The sequence below is a fragment of the Solea senegalensis genome, linkage group LG10 (genome assembly GCF_019176455.1).
Source record: "Solea senegalensis isolate Sse05_10M linkage group LG10, IFAPA_SoseM_1, whole genome shotgun sequence".
In the NCBI taxonomy this organism is placed as follows: Eukaryota; Metazoa; Chordata; class Actinopteri; order Pleuronectiformes; family Soleidae; genus Solea; species Solea senegalensis.
In genome coordinates, this window is record NC_058030.1 from 9,706,974 (window position 1) to 9,723,244 (window position 16,271).

Here is a 16,271-nt window from a genome sequence, read left to right on the forward strand (position 1 = left end):
GTTTTATTAGAGGTTGATTAAACACCAATCTGTCACCAAAGGCCCCTGAATGAGCTCTTTAATATCAGGAGAATGGTAGAGTGTGTAAAAAGAATAGAACAGCGAATCTATTTCCTCTGAGGTCTTGGATCATATGGGCTAACAGTCAAATTCTCCTCCTGTTTTACTAGTTATGATCATTCTCAAAGTAATGAGTATTGTCTCATATGCATACACGCCAAACTAACCTTCACTTATGACTCACTTGAGTCTAAGCACAACTGAAATAACATTAACATTCATGACTGAGTCATCCCATTAACATGTTGACTAAGCCATAGATTAAAGATTAAAAATGAAAAAGGGCAAAGAGGTTTCACTGATAACATCAGAGACCCGAGTTGCGCTCTTAGTTAAACATTGTTCTTACAGTTCATGCACATGCACGACAGGCTCACAAGCAGAATGAACACAAGAATAATTCACACATACCATGAGCCACTACATTAAAAGCAAATATTTTGGCTTTTGGGTGAAATCACTGTAATTGCAAACTTAATTGTGCCGATTTTTGAATGCATCGTCATTGACTTTGGTGGAAATATTTTTTTATTCCAGTTAGATGACAACAGGAAAAGAACATATTTAAATGTAACTTAGCATGGTCCAATCAAAAACGCAATTGCTTGATTTGAAAAAGAAGAAGAAGCACCAAAACTGTTTCATTCATCATTCAGGGTTTCTTGAATTATTTATCGCTAATGTGCAAATTATGTGACCATTATTTCAACTTTTATTTTAAGCCGCGCTTCTATCTGACCATAAATAGAGTAGTATTACTGCAACTCCTAAAGTTTTTCAACTTTCGAGACCCGCCAACATTCATTAAAATCTGAAATGTTTCAGGCTTCACCACAGTTTGTGAGACACTCACCTGTACTTTGCCATTTTGGAGCTCAAGGAACAGATAGTCCTCCATTCCTGCAGCCAGCAGCAGTAGCCCACTTCGCCGACTTGTCTTTATCTGCAGTGACAGGTGGAAGGTGGAGACGTCTTGGAAGACTTGTAAACTGCAGGAGCTGTCCCCAAAGTAGGATTCTGTGGAATAGTAAAAAAAATTGTTTATACAGCGTATAAAGATACTAGGTAAATAGGTATAATGTCTGTCCAGAGGTTAATGTAAATCACATTAGTGCAACAGAACTACTTTGGGTGAAATTCTATGGCAGAGTGGGGCATGAACTACAAAAGAACACATTTGATTTTGGAGAGGATGTGATTAAGGGGACATTAAAGGATCCATTTAGACTTTTAGAACACTTAAGTGTTAGTGGAAGTAACACGTCACAGTGCTTTCAGAAAAATATATCGTTTTCATTAACTGCGCAAACATACATTTCTTTTTAGGAATTGGAAAGACACTAAATGCTCCTGACAAAAAGAAAGAAACAGAAAAAAACTGTTATGTCACTGGGGCAACATAACATAGTTCTCTTCCTAAAGATAACCCACACATACTCGTCAGTAAAAGCCTACAAGGGCTGATTGGAAGCTCTGCTTAGTCTAACATGGAAAGAGGAGAACAAGCATTTTATAGGCTTGTTGCAGTGCAACTGCTCAGGAACTAATGTCTGTATTATTAGGCGTCTTTCAGCTGCTCCTGGTTTTAAGAGCAGCTCCACTGGTCTCAAAGGGATTCTCTCACTGAGACATCAGTCAATGCCCCTGTGGACATCTTCTGGGCACATAGAGTGTTGGGGTGCAGGATTTCCCAGGCTTTAGCTCATCTCATTTCCAACAATATGCAAATCCAGCCACCTGCCTCAGACTGTGCTGTCAGGGGCCCTCGATAAAATGTAAACTGAGGAAGTCATTTTTCTCAGCGCACATGCTCCGAGATTAAACTAGCCCACTTGCAGGGCCCTATTTCCGCAGCATGGGGTTTCCACGGCCTCAGCCAAGAGACAAAGAAAGGGGGCTTTCCATCAGTCGCCCCCTCACTCTCTTTGGGATGACACTTCAAGACACAGAATCGCATTGGAAAACTTGGCAAATTTGGAATAATGAAGCAGAGACACTGCTGTGTCAAAGCTGGAACATTGCTGAGATCATAAAGGCCAAAACTTCACAACATCAGCGTCCAGTAGCATGACGGATGAATGCCATTAGGCCAAAAAACAACTTTTACAGACATGGGAGTCATAAAATAGACGATGAGAACACAAGAAACTAAATGTTCACTTTCATACAGTGGTATCCAAATTTCCCATGAAATAGTAAATCGAAAAAAAAAGCTCACAAGACCGTTTGAAAGTGTTTATCTGAGAGCGTTGTGTACACTGAAGCCGTTTGGAGGGCAACCTGTGTTTGTGTTGCATGGGCAAAAATGCCATGCTGCCAACGTCATAACGTGGAAGGCTACATTTGTTCTCTGGCTTTTCATCCTGGCAGTGAACTCTTCCAACCCAGTTTCTGCAGCAAATATTGGAAATGTGAAGAAAGATAATCATTTTGATGTCAGGGAGGTTAAAAGCAAAGCTTTTACCGTCATGCCCAGGCGTTTATGATTTCACTCAGAGGCATTTGCTTTTGGTTTCAGGGCTGCGCTCTTATGAACAAAGTCAGTGATGAACAGTCTCAGCACAGACTGCAGTCACAGGAATGCCTCGGTGGTGCCGACAGGAATAAATATCACAGGATGCGCGATCACATGTTGATCCATGTTGAGTGAAGACAAACTAGAGCATTAATATCAAAGACGGACGGACACACTACACCAAATCAAACTAAATGATCATAGTTATGTGTTTTTCCTCAAATGTCCTTTTTTCAGAGGCTGTAGGTAAAAGTGTGAAAGCCTCAGAGAGTTTAGAGGTTAAGTATTCGTGATAAAAAAAGACCAGTACTAATTGCTCAGAGGCAAAATCATTTCTTATAGGCAATTGCATTAACACAAAAATGCAATGAGCTCCCTTGTTCTTAAACCTGAGCTCTTGTTGGATTGTTCACTAAGCACGGGGATAAAAAGCGGAAGGAGAGAGAGCCAATGCCGAGACAATTCTGCTAGAGGATTTTCTGGTTCAAATTCAGCTTGCTGCTATTGCCTTCGAGATAAAGAGGACATTTTCTTACAATATGATACGCACAATGGGTTCACTCCACAGTGTACCCGGAACTGGCATTCATTAGTCCACAGCGAAGCCGTTTCAAAGCTCTGTAGAGAATTGTGGCAAAGGCATGTTTTCAAATGCCCTACATGACTCTATGATTTTGTCCCTGCGCCTTTTCTTAAATGGTTCCCGCGTTCACGCTGTCTAGCAGGTACATGCGACGAGGGAATGACGACTGGATGAAAGAAAAACAGAATCACGTATGGCTTCGGAGAGCAGGACTGAATCGCAAGCCCCACGTTTTCTACGGCAACGTGACAGTCAGCTATATTTTTTCCACGCTCCACAGACTCCTGGGTGGCAGCCGATGGGATCGAGCTGAGGTGATTTTGCCGACATGGCATCGTTATCTGAAAAGAATCACGTCTGCTGCCACAGTCGGTGTCAGTCTGCGTATGGAGGTTGAACCATCTAAGAGGACAGTCTCTGATCCCCTTAAGCTACCACACCCCTCCTCACACTACTTTATTGTGTGTCAAGCAGAGTCCTGGTCTCAGGCCAGTGCAGATGGCTATAATTTGATGACTGACTACGCTTGTATTTATAACGCTTTGAGGAAATGGAGTCTTCCTCTCTTTTATAGATGGCTGAATGAATTACCCTGTTGTCCTTCTTCTTCCCCTTTCCACCTTCTCCTCCTCTTCCCTCAGCCTCTTTTGGTCTCAATTGAGAGACATACAGTATGTCCGGAAACGCTATGGGGACGAAAGGGACACTGAGCACATGTGCAGGGAGATTTGAGACATTCAGTGGACTTCATCCTGTGACTTCTCCATGGCAATGCATCACAGTCACATCAGTCATGCAGAATAAAGTCTTAGGACTCTTATTTTGTAGACTTGACATTCCACAGTCTTTTCAAACAGTATGACGTGTAAGTGTTAGGCAGAGGCAAGGACGCGCCATGTGTGTTTTACCATGGTAACACTGTCTGAAATCCAAACAAACCACCTACGTGCATAACCCATGGTTAAAATATGGTTAGCCTGACTATAAATAGTGGTTATGTTGGTCATTTGTTTCCTTTGCAGGGCTGTGTCTTCTACAACAGGGCATAATATAATTATATGAAGGATAGGGTGTTGTTAACCATAGACAGATTTGGAGAACTTTGACGGGTGTAATAGCATTTAACATAATGGCAACATGGCGCTACATGTATCATTGCCACCTGTATATAAATCTATTTGTTCACTGACTGATGGAACATGTATCTTCTAAATAAATTCTTTAGGCAACAACGCCAAACATTTTAATTTTTTAGCAGTGATTGTTGGACAAAATGAGACAACTATAATTTATAGATTAGTTTATAATAGAAGTAACCAATGACACAGTCACAATTGGAATTCTTTGCAAATTACATCCACTAATAATAAAAAGTTAAACAAATATTTCACAATTCACATTTTTATTTTCGATTTATTTCCTTTTGTGAACAAAATAAATGAAAGCGATTCTTTTTTTGCAAAACATCCAGTTTGAGTTAACGTTCATCCAAGTTCTTTTTAAATGGTTATTTTCAGATGTAGCGTACTTGTTGCACTTTGAAACAAAAAAACCCCAAAACACTTGCTTATATATCGCACTTATGACTAGCACTTTATAGTTTGGCTTACTTGAAGCTCTTACTTACTTCTAGCTCTTGTTTGTACCCAAATGTTTAAATGCACTTTGGATAAAAGCGTCTGCTAAATGACATGTAATGTAATGTAATGTAATGAAACAGTGATTCTTGTATTGTTTATATGACCAAGCTCTTTTGAATCATGTACCTAAACCTCCACGCAGGACCTTTGTGATCTGATCTGACTTCCCTGCTTTGAGAAAAACATGAAAGTGCTGCCGCTGAATACAATCTATGCAGTAATGACAACATTAGGAAGCCAAATTAATAGTCAGTGTCTTCTGTTGTTAGTTAGTTGTGGCAAATGTGTACTTTACTGTAACTGCGAGTGTCGTTCCATTGCGATTCTTGGAAAAACATTTCGTTTCTGTTTGGTAACCGACTGTGTGTTCATCCAGATCAATGACTGACCCACAGTCATATGAACGTTGGATAATCAGACATTTTTTCAGCGATAGATATTCGCACACTAATTACAGAACACGAGTTTGCTTTTAAAAGCAAGCGTTCATGTTTACAGACCAGACTTTGTTTGCGGTAGTAAAAAAAATACTGCTAACTCCAGCACCATTAAACAGCAGAGGGCAGAACCACAACTCTGTATACTTTGACAGCACTGCTTTATAAGGACCCACTCCTTCCCCACTGACTTTTCAGAAGTCACCAGGGACACACTTTTACAGGCTTAATGGAGCCATTTCTCAGACCAGGCTATGTCAGTGTGAAAGCCCACATAGCATCGTTTTAGCCCTCTTTCACATCCCCATCAACCTCTGCATCAGAGTCAGTCCAGTGCTCGCCAAAGTGAAGCAATTCAATACATAAAAAAAAAGGGGCTTGTAGAGCCACAGCGTGTGGCCCCCTCTCTGGTAATAATTCAAACTTGTCAGGTTCTCTCTTTGTCAAACTTGCACTTACACAGAACAGTAAAGGGGTGGCAACAGCTACGAAAAATTATGACCTTTCCTTGTGAAAGGAGAATGGCGGTGTAATGTAATTTCAGCTTAGGAAAATGGACCTGTGAGTGAAGGGAGGAGAGGCAGGATGTGAAGGACTCAGTGTTGTCTGGGTTTGTGCTGTTAATGAGAGGGGTTCAGAGAGGCTGGGTTTCCACACAAAATGAACAGAAAGGGCCATGTTTAAGGATGGATATGGAAAAAAAAAGAGGGAAGGGGGCTTTTCTCAGTATGTTTTAAAGACAAATCCTGAACTGAGACAGAGAGAAAGGAATCAGGAGGAATCGAAGCATAAGGAAGATCATATAACATCCATACCTATCTCGGGAAAAGAAGGGTCTGTCTGATTTATACTTCACAAATTCCCCATACACTCTTTTTTTTACAATCTGTACTTTCTTACCAAGGAAAATGTTTCCATAAAACTGTTGGCTGCATTTCAGGTCGACGTTAACTTTACTGTTCTGTATTTTAAGGCGCTTGAAAGAAAAGATATATTGTCCGTCTTCAAAAGTGCACAATGGGACATTCTCAAATTTTCAAACTCGCGCTTACGTAATTCCTTCAGGTGTGTGACAAATGCAGCTTGTTGGCGCATCACACTCAAATAAAAGAGCCACAGGTCAGAGTGACTTTGGACTGATGATTTCACTCACCTCACAAAATTGCAAGACAAACATAGCCGTGAACAGAAGCATTGTCGTGACTCAGAGTTCTGCAGAAGTTTATGACCGGCCGATACAAAGCAAGCCTCTGTCAGCTCAGCCGCGCTGCGGAAGCCATCGACCGCCAAGGCCCCGGTGGGTGGGTCCTGTTAAAATAATCTCTCCGTGACATCAGCAGACTGACCCCCCCCTTATACTATGTCAACCTACATCTCTCCTCACACCAGCTGATCCCCTCTACACACATACACATACACATACACAGTCTCCCACCCACACACACACTGTCATTTGCCAAATACTGTTTACTGCAAGAACTGTTCTAACAAGTGATTCTTTACACATTTAGCTGTGACTTTCTCTGTTTTCCCTCAGCTCGAGCGGGGCTGTTTATAGACTGAGCTGAAGGACATTTTAACATACCAGTAATGAATTACAATGTGAAATCTCGCTGCACGCAAAATGGGTTGTGTAGCATGTCAAGGGAGAGGATAGAAAGGAAGACAGAAAAACAGCAAAGTGAATCACTTACATCACTCTACTCTACTTTTGCTCCTCTACACCTGTAATTACAGGTCATCTTATACAGTCACAGTGGACATTATATAATGCATGATTGGGCAGCCTGCTTTGGCTTTGTTCCACAGCACTGTCTAAAGTAATAGCAGCTAGAAATTAGCGAGCAGTTAAGTGTAGTCACTTAAGTCTAATATTTACAATGTCAACACAAAGAGGGAGAGCAAAGAGGTTATGTGTTCCGTGTTATTGTTATACCTACTGATTAATGTGGATAATGTAAAAAATAAGTTTTTTTGAAACTGTCTGAAGCTTGGAGGATATCGAAATCATCCCCATGTTTTTAAAATTTCCATTATTTGAATACATTGTCATATGTTCTTTAAATACTGCCAAGTGCATACATGTAGTGCCCAAAAACACCAAATTATCCTCAATTATAATCACCACAAAGATAGATTATGGTTTTTACAGTTGCTACATATTGTAGCCAATTTCAGTTGACATCATTTTAAACCACGACAGAACAAATTATGGTACCCACTTTCTCATCTTCCTATGGTTTTCACCTGCAAGGAAGCGTGAAAGAACTAACCCCAACACATGAAAGTGGTTATAGGGACAGGGAAGAGAGAGGAAAAGGAAACCAGTGAACAATGGTTGTGCAACACTATATATAGAAAACACCTTGAATAATTTAACCAATATTTGCATGTCAGACATCTTAGAATTTTTGACTTTCAGTCCTGGCCACCAGAGTAAACTGAGCAAAATCTGGGTCACCTGCACTCTTCTGCATTTGTGAGCGATTTATCAGGTAGCAACATAAGCTAAGATCCACAGAGGAGTATTATACCAGATTTGACATTTACAGTTAAAATAGAGAATGTTGGGAAAATGCACTGAATGAGTCACGTGTGGGAGCTGCAGTCCAACCTCCATGAATATCCACTAAGTTTCAGAACAAGTTGCCTATGTTAAACTTTTTCTCAGTAAACAGTAGAGCAAGTTAAGTTAAAAGCCTCCAGGCGCCAACTCCTTATTGGAGGTTTGGACTCGGACTTTAGCGGTGTTGATCTTCTTATCTACCTCTCGACAAGAATTCTAACGAGACTGTTGAGGGGGAGCATAAATATTTGATGGGCGAAATTTTTTATTTTCAGTGGAGGAGTCGACTACTTTAATCCTCAAGTAGAGGTTTCCAGCTTTCAGACGAGGAGTCACACTATCCTGAATGTAGCCACTGCCCCAGTGCCATGACTTAAAAAAAACCCTCAACTTCAGTTAATGTCACCAGACTGCACTTCTAGGTCATTCATTGGGTTTTAAAGCGTCATTGCTGTTTAAGTGCAGTCAAAGCTGCCTTTGACAATCTACCATTATTATTTCCTTCAAACGAATTGATGACCATTACAACATTACAATTCATTTCTGAAACCCTTTTGTGGGCACTTCTTTGTGTTGTGTGAACTCATTTGACAATGGTCTGACTGTAACAAACCGCCTAATGTTCCCGTCTCTCTCACACACACACACGCACACACACTCAGCTGTTAAAAGGTGTTAGGATTTTCACACTTGCAGGTACGAATGAGTCCGGATCACTTTTGCAAAGACATGTCTGCATGTTTGCCCTCACACCGGTCTGATTCACCTACCATTAACGGTCATTTCTGACATATTCATAGCTCCATTTAGTCTTCACACAGAGTGCCATTATGACTGTAGTTATGAGTACGAGTGCAGGCATCAGTCACTCCACCACTAATTATCAGCATGACATAGGCTTTGCAGTGGGCTGGAAAACACTTTGCTGAGTAGCAATTGACTGTCATAAATCCCTCCACTTAAACATCAACACAAAGAGATTTAAGACTCGCATTCAAAGAAACGTCCCTCAGATGGGGAAACACTGGATAGAGATTAGGTTTAAGTCAGGTTCCCAGGCAGATCCAATATGTTAACCGATGTTCTCTATTTTTGTTGCATGTTTTTTTTGGTATTTTATCTCTCTCCAAGGGTCCATTTATTTAGAAAAATGCAAAATGATTTGTAGATCTTTACAGCCATGGTATTCTTTACGTTTTGAGTTTCTTTTAAAGGCCAAAGCTAAACCTTTTGGTTGGTTTACTTTCAGAAAAGGGTAACCAATGTCCATAAACGAGACAATAAACCTGAAATTGCTCCCAATGGCCAGACCAGCACCTTGCATTATACCGCCATTGCCACTTGAGACACCATGAAAGAAAGATTGTATTCTATATAAGCCAGTTTAAAGAAGCAACAGACAACTTTTGTGTCCTTCATAGCAAGATGCTTGTAAGTGGTATGTTGCCTTGAATGTGTCATGTGACAATAAGCACATTACCTGCTGTGAAACGACATTTATGTGTTTTCTAACAAATCTGACAAATACAAACCAGAAAGTTGTTCAATTCAGATTTAAAAAATTTTTTTTAGGTTGAATAAAGGAGTTCATGAAGTTGGAATGTGACCAAAGGACGGCTTCCATGGTTCATCACAGATTCACCACCTCAAGAGTAAACCAAACAATTCAAGAAGGTTCCTGACCTCATTTCAACTTCACACTGATCTAATGCCTCGAGTCCTTAGACTGGATTTCACACCAGTTTCAAGCTCCTCAACTCGACACTTTTCCATGACTAAATCTGATAGTGAAGCCTTTCTGTAAATGAGTCTTACCAGACTCCAAGTAGCAGAACTGTGATACAGAAGCTGCAGTGAAGGGGCCTCCGAAAAACCCATATCCGGCTTTGACTAGGGTCTGCAAAGTCATTTTGTGTTCAAGATCAGAGTGTCACATTAGCCCCGTAATGAGAACCAGCTGAAAGTACACTCCACCAGACTGACCCTGTCCAGCTCAGACTGAACCCCCTCCCTGAACTCACCACTTCACCCCCCAGCCCCTGAACCCTGGAGACGCCTCCCTCTTGCTTAACTCCACTGAATTATGCCTCCTAAATAGATGCTTTATCCAGATGCTAGATCTCAAACCCCTCCATCAGCCAGCGTTACTCTAAACCATTCTAGTGCACCCACCCACAGACAGAAGTACATGATGCAAACATAAACTCAGCCATGTGTGCGTGCACACACACACACATACACATAGTCATAACCTACTGGCTGAGTCAGCCCACAGTCTCCCGCCATTCACACAACCATTTTCCACCAGGCTACTGTTGAGGAGGCGCACCCTGCTCCACCCAGTCAACCCAGACACTTTTCTCCAGCTCAGCTCTCATTCAGTCGAAAATTTGGAGCAACTCCCTCTCACAGTTACCTCTTTTTCATGACCCTCCAATCTACTCTTACCTGGAACAGAACAGCACTCCACTATTCCAGCTCCGGCATACTACACATGTCAGTTTAATTTTTCCACAATTTGGTTTCATTATTGAAAGGACACAGGGTGGCTAGAACTGGTTTCAGTGGAAAATGTTAGTCGCTGGTATAGTTGACATAAAAAGCCTCAGAGGATTTAAAAGTGAAACCGACTTCTCTTTGTTGCAAGGGTTCAAGTTAGAGAGAAAGACAAACTATGATGTGCGTCCAATGGGATACAACTGACACAAATACACAAAAATCACATTTCTTAAGCAATACAGATGTTTTGTTAAAAGACGGAATTACACATTGGTTTACTTTTGTTGCGGAGTGGCATGTGAATAATTACATACTGTTGAAATGTTATGACTCAAACCAGAATAGTCAAAACAGCCGTGATTATTTGAAAAGGCACCAGGAAGCACAATTGGGGATTTAGTCTGATGTGAAAACGTATAATTTATTTATCTAACCTTTCTTTAAACTGATTAACGGAGCCTGACAGCACATGGTTCCATACACGAGGTAAGGTACTCAAGGAACCAGCGATATGTTTTAACTTCCGTCATTCAAATTTGTTCCGAAATAAAAGTAAGCTTTTTTTTTCCCCCCTCAGTGCCATCCATTTCAGACACATAGCATATAAGACTTCAACATGCCGCATCTCTGGCAATGGTTTTAACATGTGGTGACTAAATGGCCCCATGGGTAACAAACTCTGCATCACTGCCAAATCACTCACTGACAGTGACAACTCTGCACACCACAGTAAACCTGAGGATATGCTGTGGCAACGTGTGTCCTCTAACAGAGGCCACTGTTTACATGCATTTGGCAGCTGTGTTTGTTTACGTATGTGACAAAACCCTTTGTTTAGAAAAGAAAAAAAATATGACAGGTGACTGGGAGAACAAAGGCTTTGCAGTGGTGGATCATGAAAGGCAAGTTTACTCAAGGTCTAAATACCTTCAGTATCAGAACCAATACCGATACTGACTGATACTGATTCCCTTCCCTGGTATTGTTTCGAAATAATACCAGGGAAGGGAATCGGTATCGGTCAGTATCGGTATTGGTTCCGATACTGGTCAGAATCACTAGATCGGATATCGGTCAGATATAAATTTAAAATCCAATACAGGCCAAAAAGCCTATATATCACATGTAAAACTGTCAATACAAATCAGCAAAAGCATTTTCGCCGAGTCATTATTTCTTCTTTGTGGGAGAACAATATTTGTAACACAATGGGTGAAGTATGTCTTTAAAATGACTCGGCACAGCTTCATAAATGGTATAATAATAAAAACGACTGTATTGGACAAATATCGGTATCGGTAGATACTCGGGTTTGTGATGTCAGTATCGGACACAAAAAAGTGGTATCATCCCTAAATAATACTAGGCTTTATTAAATAATATTAGGTGATACAGAAATGGCAGTAAAAATAGTCAGAAACCTTATACTATACACTCATTCATGATTTATTTTGTGAATTTAGTGCAATGGACCATCATCTTAGAAAGGTGCAAATAATGAGAAACACTCATTTAGACGACAGAATGTTGGTTAAAATGAAATAAAAAAAACAATTAGATTTAAATGTAGGGGGGGTACAGTCTGGTGGTCAGCACTGGTGTCTCACAACAAGAAGGGTCTCTCTCTGAATCCCAGCGTTCTTGTCAGGACATAATGTCCACGCAGGTTATCTTAAGCCTTCAATACACAGCAAATGCTGTCTCCTTGTTTTATGTGAAACTCTTAGGACAAGACCAAGGTCAGGAGTAAGGACCACAGTACCATGGGTTCATCTGCACTGCATCAGTCCATGTAGAAACACAAAGAGAGAATACAGAAAGACTGCGAGCTACATTGCAGAGCTTAATTTCATTTTGCCTTCCCAGCAAGTTGGCACACAACTTCCAACAGATAGACAGACAAGGTCCTTGTTACACTCAATTTGGATTTAGATGATAACAAGTGCGAAGAGTTTGAGTGGGCTGTTGTTCCAGCTACTTCTCCGTTTATCCAACAGATGTAATCACACGTAATGCACCTCATTGTCTCTAAGTGATGACTGTGTTATTCCTTCATTTAGTCTGAGAGGAGCTGCTCACAAGCTTCCTTTGTATAATCTCCAAATGTGCATGGCTGATTCAACCGACTGCTGCGCACTTTGTTTGAAACAAGTAACGGTACCACCCACGTCAAGGATAATCAGATCAGTTGACTGCTTTTCAGTCACGACACTGATCTGTGGAGGTGAGTGACCTGGAAGCACCAAAGGCTTTGACTGTTTAGGTCCTGTTCGGGTCTCTAAAGACACAAAGTAATGGGGCCTTTGTCTTACATTGTGCACCGTGTCAGATTGTGTCTGATGATCCAAATCTGGGGCATCATTTCAGCCTTTCATCCATCATCAGGTAGACAAACCTTTAATCTCGCCATGACACAACTGTATGTACTGATGGGAGTGCTACACACAGGTGAGTCATTTGATGGTATAAGTAAGACGCGCCATAGGCACAGATGGCTTGTGAAGATTTTGTGCATAATACACGCATCACTACACATAATTTTACATACAAGGCTGACAGCTCCTCGGCTATATTTAGATTTATGAGCAGATTTGTTCATCACACTGAGGCTCTGGATGGCTTTTTGCCCACTTTGGGGCGGTGAGTATTGACAAGACTGTCCGACTTTGATGAATTCGGGGGTTGGAAGAGAGCAATGTTGAAACACAGCGTCAGTGCAAGCAAGTGTGAGAGAGGGAGATCATCAACACTGCAGAGTGCCTAAAAAAAACAAAAAAACAACGTGTTTTTATTCACTGTTGGAGGAAAACACTCCATTGAGACAGTCACTATCTGCACTGAAGAGTAAAACAAAGCTCAAAACTAAAATCAATCAATGCTCACCTTCACAAAGGACCTGTAGCCTGAAACAAAACTGGATCGTAGCAAACACTGTGGACTTTGATGTTGCAGAGAACAAAAAACATAAATAACCCTAACCCCAGAAACATAGAAAGTCCACCTGGATAGTTAATAATGTCAAGTACTGACACTATAAAATGTGTAAATATTATAATATTTATTGCATATTTAATAAAGATAAAATAAAGTGTAAATATCAATGGCTCTAAAGCAGGTGCAAGATAATTCAGCAGCTAACGTCGTGTTATACACCTCATTTTACACTATGCAAACAACTTCACTGTTAAAACCTGTATGATAAACTGTGAACTGTGGCGTGAACATTTACAGTTGGTCATTAGTTGTCTCTTCACGGACACGTGAACCCATACACTTGCGTTCACCTTCCTAAAAACTAATTATGCACCATATATGCAAATTAATCTCATTAAATAATCGCCATCTACTGCTCCCTATAGGCGAGTATGGAAGTCAGGGCGGCACTATTACAGATAATGGTCCCTTCTGGAGCGAATGTTCTGTAATTCACCTTCTCATTGTCTCTTTAATGCTTCGTGAACATGTGCTTAACATGCTGTCGTTTGACAGACACCAACGCCATGACGACACGTGTTTAACGCGCCTGTAGGTCAATTATACAGCGCTGTATGTGTATGTTGACTGCTATTGAAGACATATTATTATGGGTATAGCTAAAAACACTTCCCTCATGAGACCCTCTTTTGTGATACTGATAATGTTGGTCATGTCTGGTGTAGCTGAAGATTTCATTGATTGGCATCAACCATTGTCTAGCGATGTATTGATTTGTTCCTCAGCTCATTCTGAATCAAGGACCGTAACAGGGAAAAAAAACGAGTGACAACCCCTTTGACAAGACTTCAGCTGTATCTGCGATTCCTTGGTTGTTACTTTAATACTGGCTGCATAAAATACACATTTCTACTCCAGGTAATATACTTATCGTATCTGTGGGAAAAAAAAAATCACGACCGGAGTAGGAAGCCGCCTACAGTATAGGCCAGCGCCAAGCATCTGCACATGTGTTTACTGCTGCTTACAGGCAAGACATTGTCTGAACATATGCATTTATTTACATGTCACACCTCACAGGCAGATGGCAAATTCATGCCAGCACATACAGTAATCATAAATGTGAGGATTAGCTTCTTTTTTTGCCCCACAGATCTGGATGATCCGTCAAGCAGGAAAAAAATGCTTCCTCTAAAAAGTTTCAGCTTCTGCTTCAGCCTTTAGTGAACAAGTCATTTGACACAACACGTCTAACCTCCAATTATTAATTATCTTTCAAAGATGAGAGTTTTAAGAGAAACATACAGTGACATGTTCAAGTCACTAAACCAATCATCAGGGTCTGATACAGTTTATGTAAAATGGAGACTGCATTCAAATACGATCTACATTTACGTTCTTATTAATTGAAAGGAGTCATTGGCTACCTGTGATGTTGTTGTCTGCTTATTTTCTCCGGTTTGAGTTTGCATAATAAACGAAAACAGCTCAAGGAAACCGTAAATTTAACCCAAGCCAACCCAGTTGAAAGCTATCTGAGTGTCATTAAAATTCCTCTGGATTTTAAATACATTCTCAAGTTCTCATGATAATGGGCCTTTTGGGAGTTTCTTGCACTAATCATAGACTGAGGAGTGTGTCTTTTTGTTTTTAACGTTAATGTGTGAACACATGTTTTCAGTGTGATACTCTTAGAGGCCGACCATTCGTAAAAACGTACTTGCAATTTTTCCCCATCGTGTGTGGGTTATATTATCTCCGTCTCTTGGTGTTTGCGGACTTTCTTTGATCGCTTTGATCCCAGCAACTCTTCGAAAGAAAACAACAACTTTAAACCGGTGACAGCTCACAACCAAATTTATGCCAGATGCAATAACAAACACAAATGTCGAAAGGAAAGAAAACAAAGGGAGGGAAGAGCCTATCTTGGCAGGTTTGATGCTGCATATGTACCGATGGTTTGATTTTGAGGCATCTTTTGACAAATTAAAAAGCAGCGAGACAGTTTGTTCATACTGCTGTGCTGGTCCAGGCCAAGAACAAGCAGCATATGTAGATGACAGGAGGTAGGAAAAGGTTGGAAAAGCCAGCTCATTTCTCTCCGTCTTCAGAAAACCAGTTGCTACATAAAATGAGTTGCTACTCTTCACATCTCCAAATTTAAAACCGACAACAAATAAAAAGCCACACTTTTCTCACTATTGGCGTCCCTACCTGCTGAGACAGTTTATGTTCAATCTAATGTGCACATGCTCGGTAATAGCAGTGTAAACTGTTAACAAGTCTTTGCTACTGAAAAAGTTGGCCGTGTATATGGCTCTCTTTTGCAGAATTGGCTTTTAAGGCACACACAATGCTTAAAAGCCGCATGACCATTTGTTTCCTTTTTCTGATTCACATACAGGGTGTGGTGCTGGATCACAGATGCATCCCAGTCAGTTATTTAGTTGCTATAGTGTTGTTTTATACTGCACAAACGGTGCTGTTTTAACTTCTATCGTCAACTGCACAGATCTCTCGTCCGTTAAGGTATATTTTAGTAGTGTATGATTTGGGAGCATAATTGCTCTCACCAAATACCCAATGGTTTTCTTTCCTGAAGGAAATATTTATCCATTTTGTTTCTAAACCATGTTTCTGGCAAACAGGTTTGTGAAAAAAAAAGTTTTTCACAGACCGCAAGACATAAATGTGGATAAAAATAAAACAATGGAACTGAATGCATTGGCAGGAGGACAAGTGAGAAGCCTCAAATCTACAGCATGAGTCATCCCTCTGCCTTCGTGCTTCCAGCAGGCCACACACATGAAAACTCAAAGATCCACACATAAACATATAAGGATCCCCATTTCCTGCTCTCAAAGAATCCTCCCAGTGAACCACAGACACACTCACTGCAACTCACTCAGACCAAGCCAGATGCAAAAAATAGAGCCTTTGATACAGATGAAGGATCTCATGATTAAGCAAAATCATATGCTTATGCTGGTGGCGTGAAGGTTATAGGGGAGGGTTTCTGACTACAGGGATGACGGCT

At 40.7% G+C, this 16,271-nt stretch overlaps 1 protein-coding gene across 1 annotated transcript in view; it reads right to left on the bottom strand.

The window, feature by feature from the left end:
- Nucleotides 1–16,271, bottom strand: part of cspg4 (chondroitin sulfate proteoglycan 4) — a 52,403-nt gene that overhangs the window by 21,402 nt on the left and 14,730 nt on the right. The window contains exon 2 of the mRNA XM_044037073.1: nucleotides 914–1,077. Within this exon, the coding sequence (XP_043893008.1) occupies nucleotides 914–1,077 (164 nt within the window). The remainder of the gene's footprint in view (nucleotides 1–913; nucleotides 1,078–16,271) is intronic.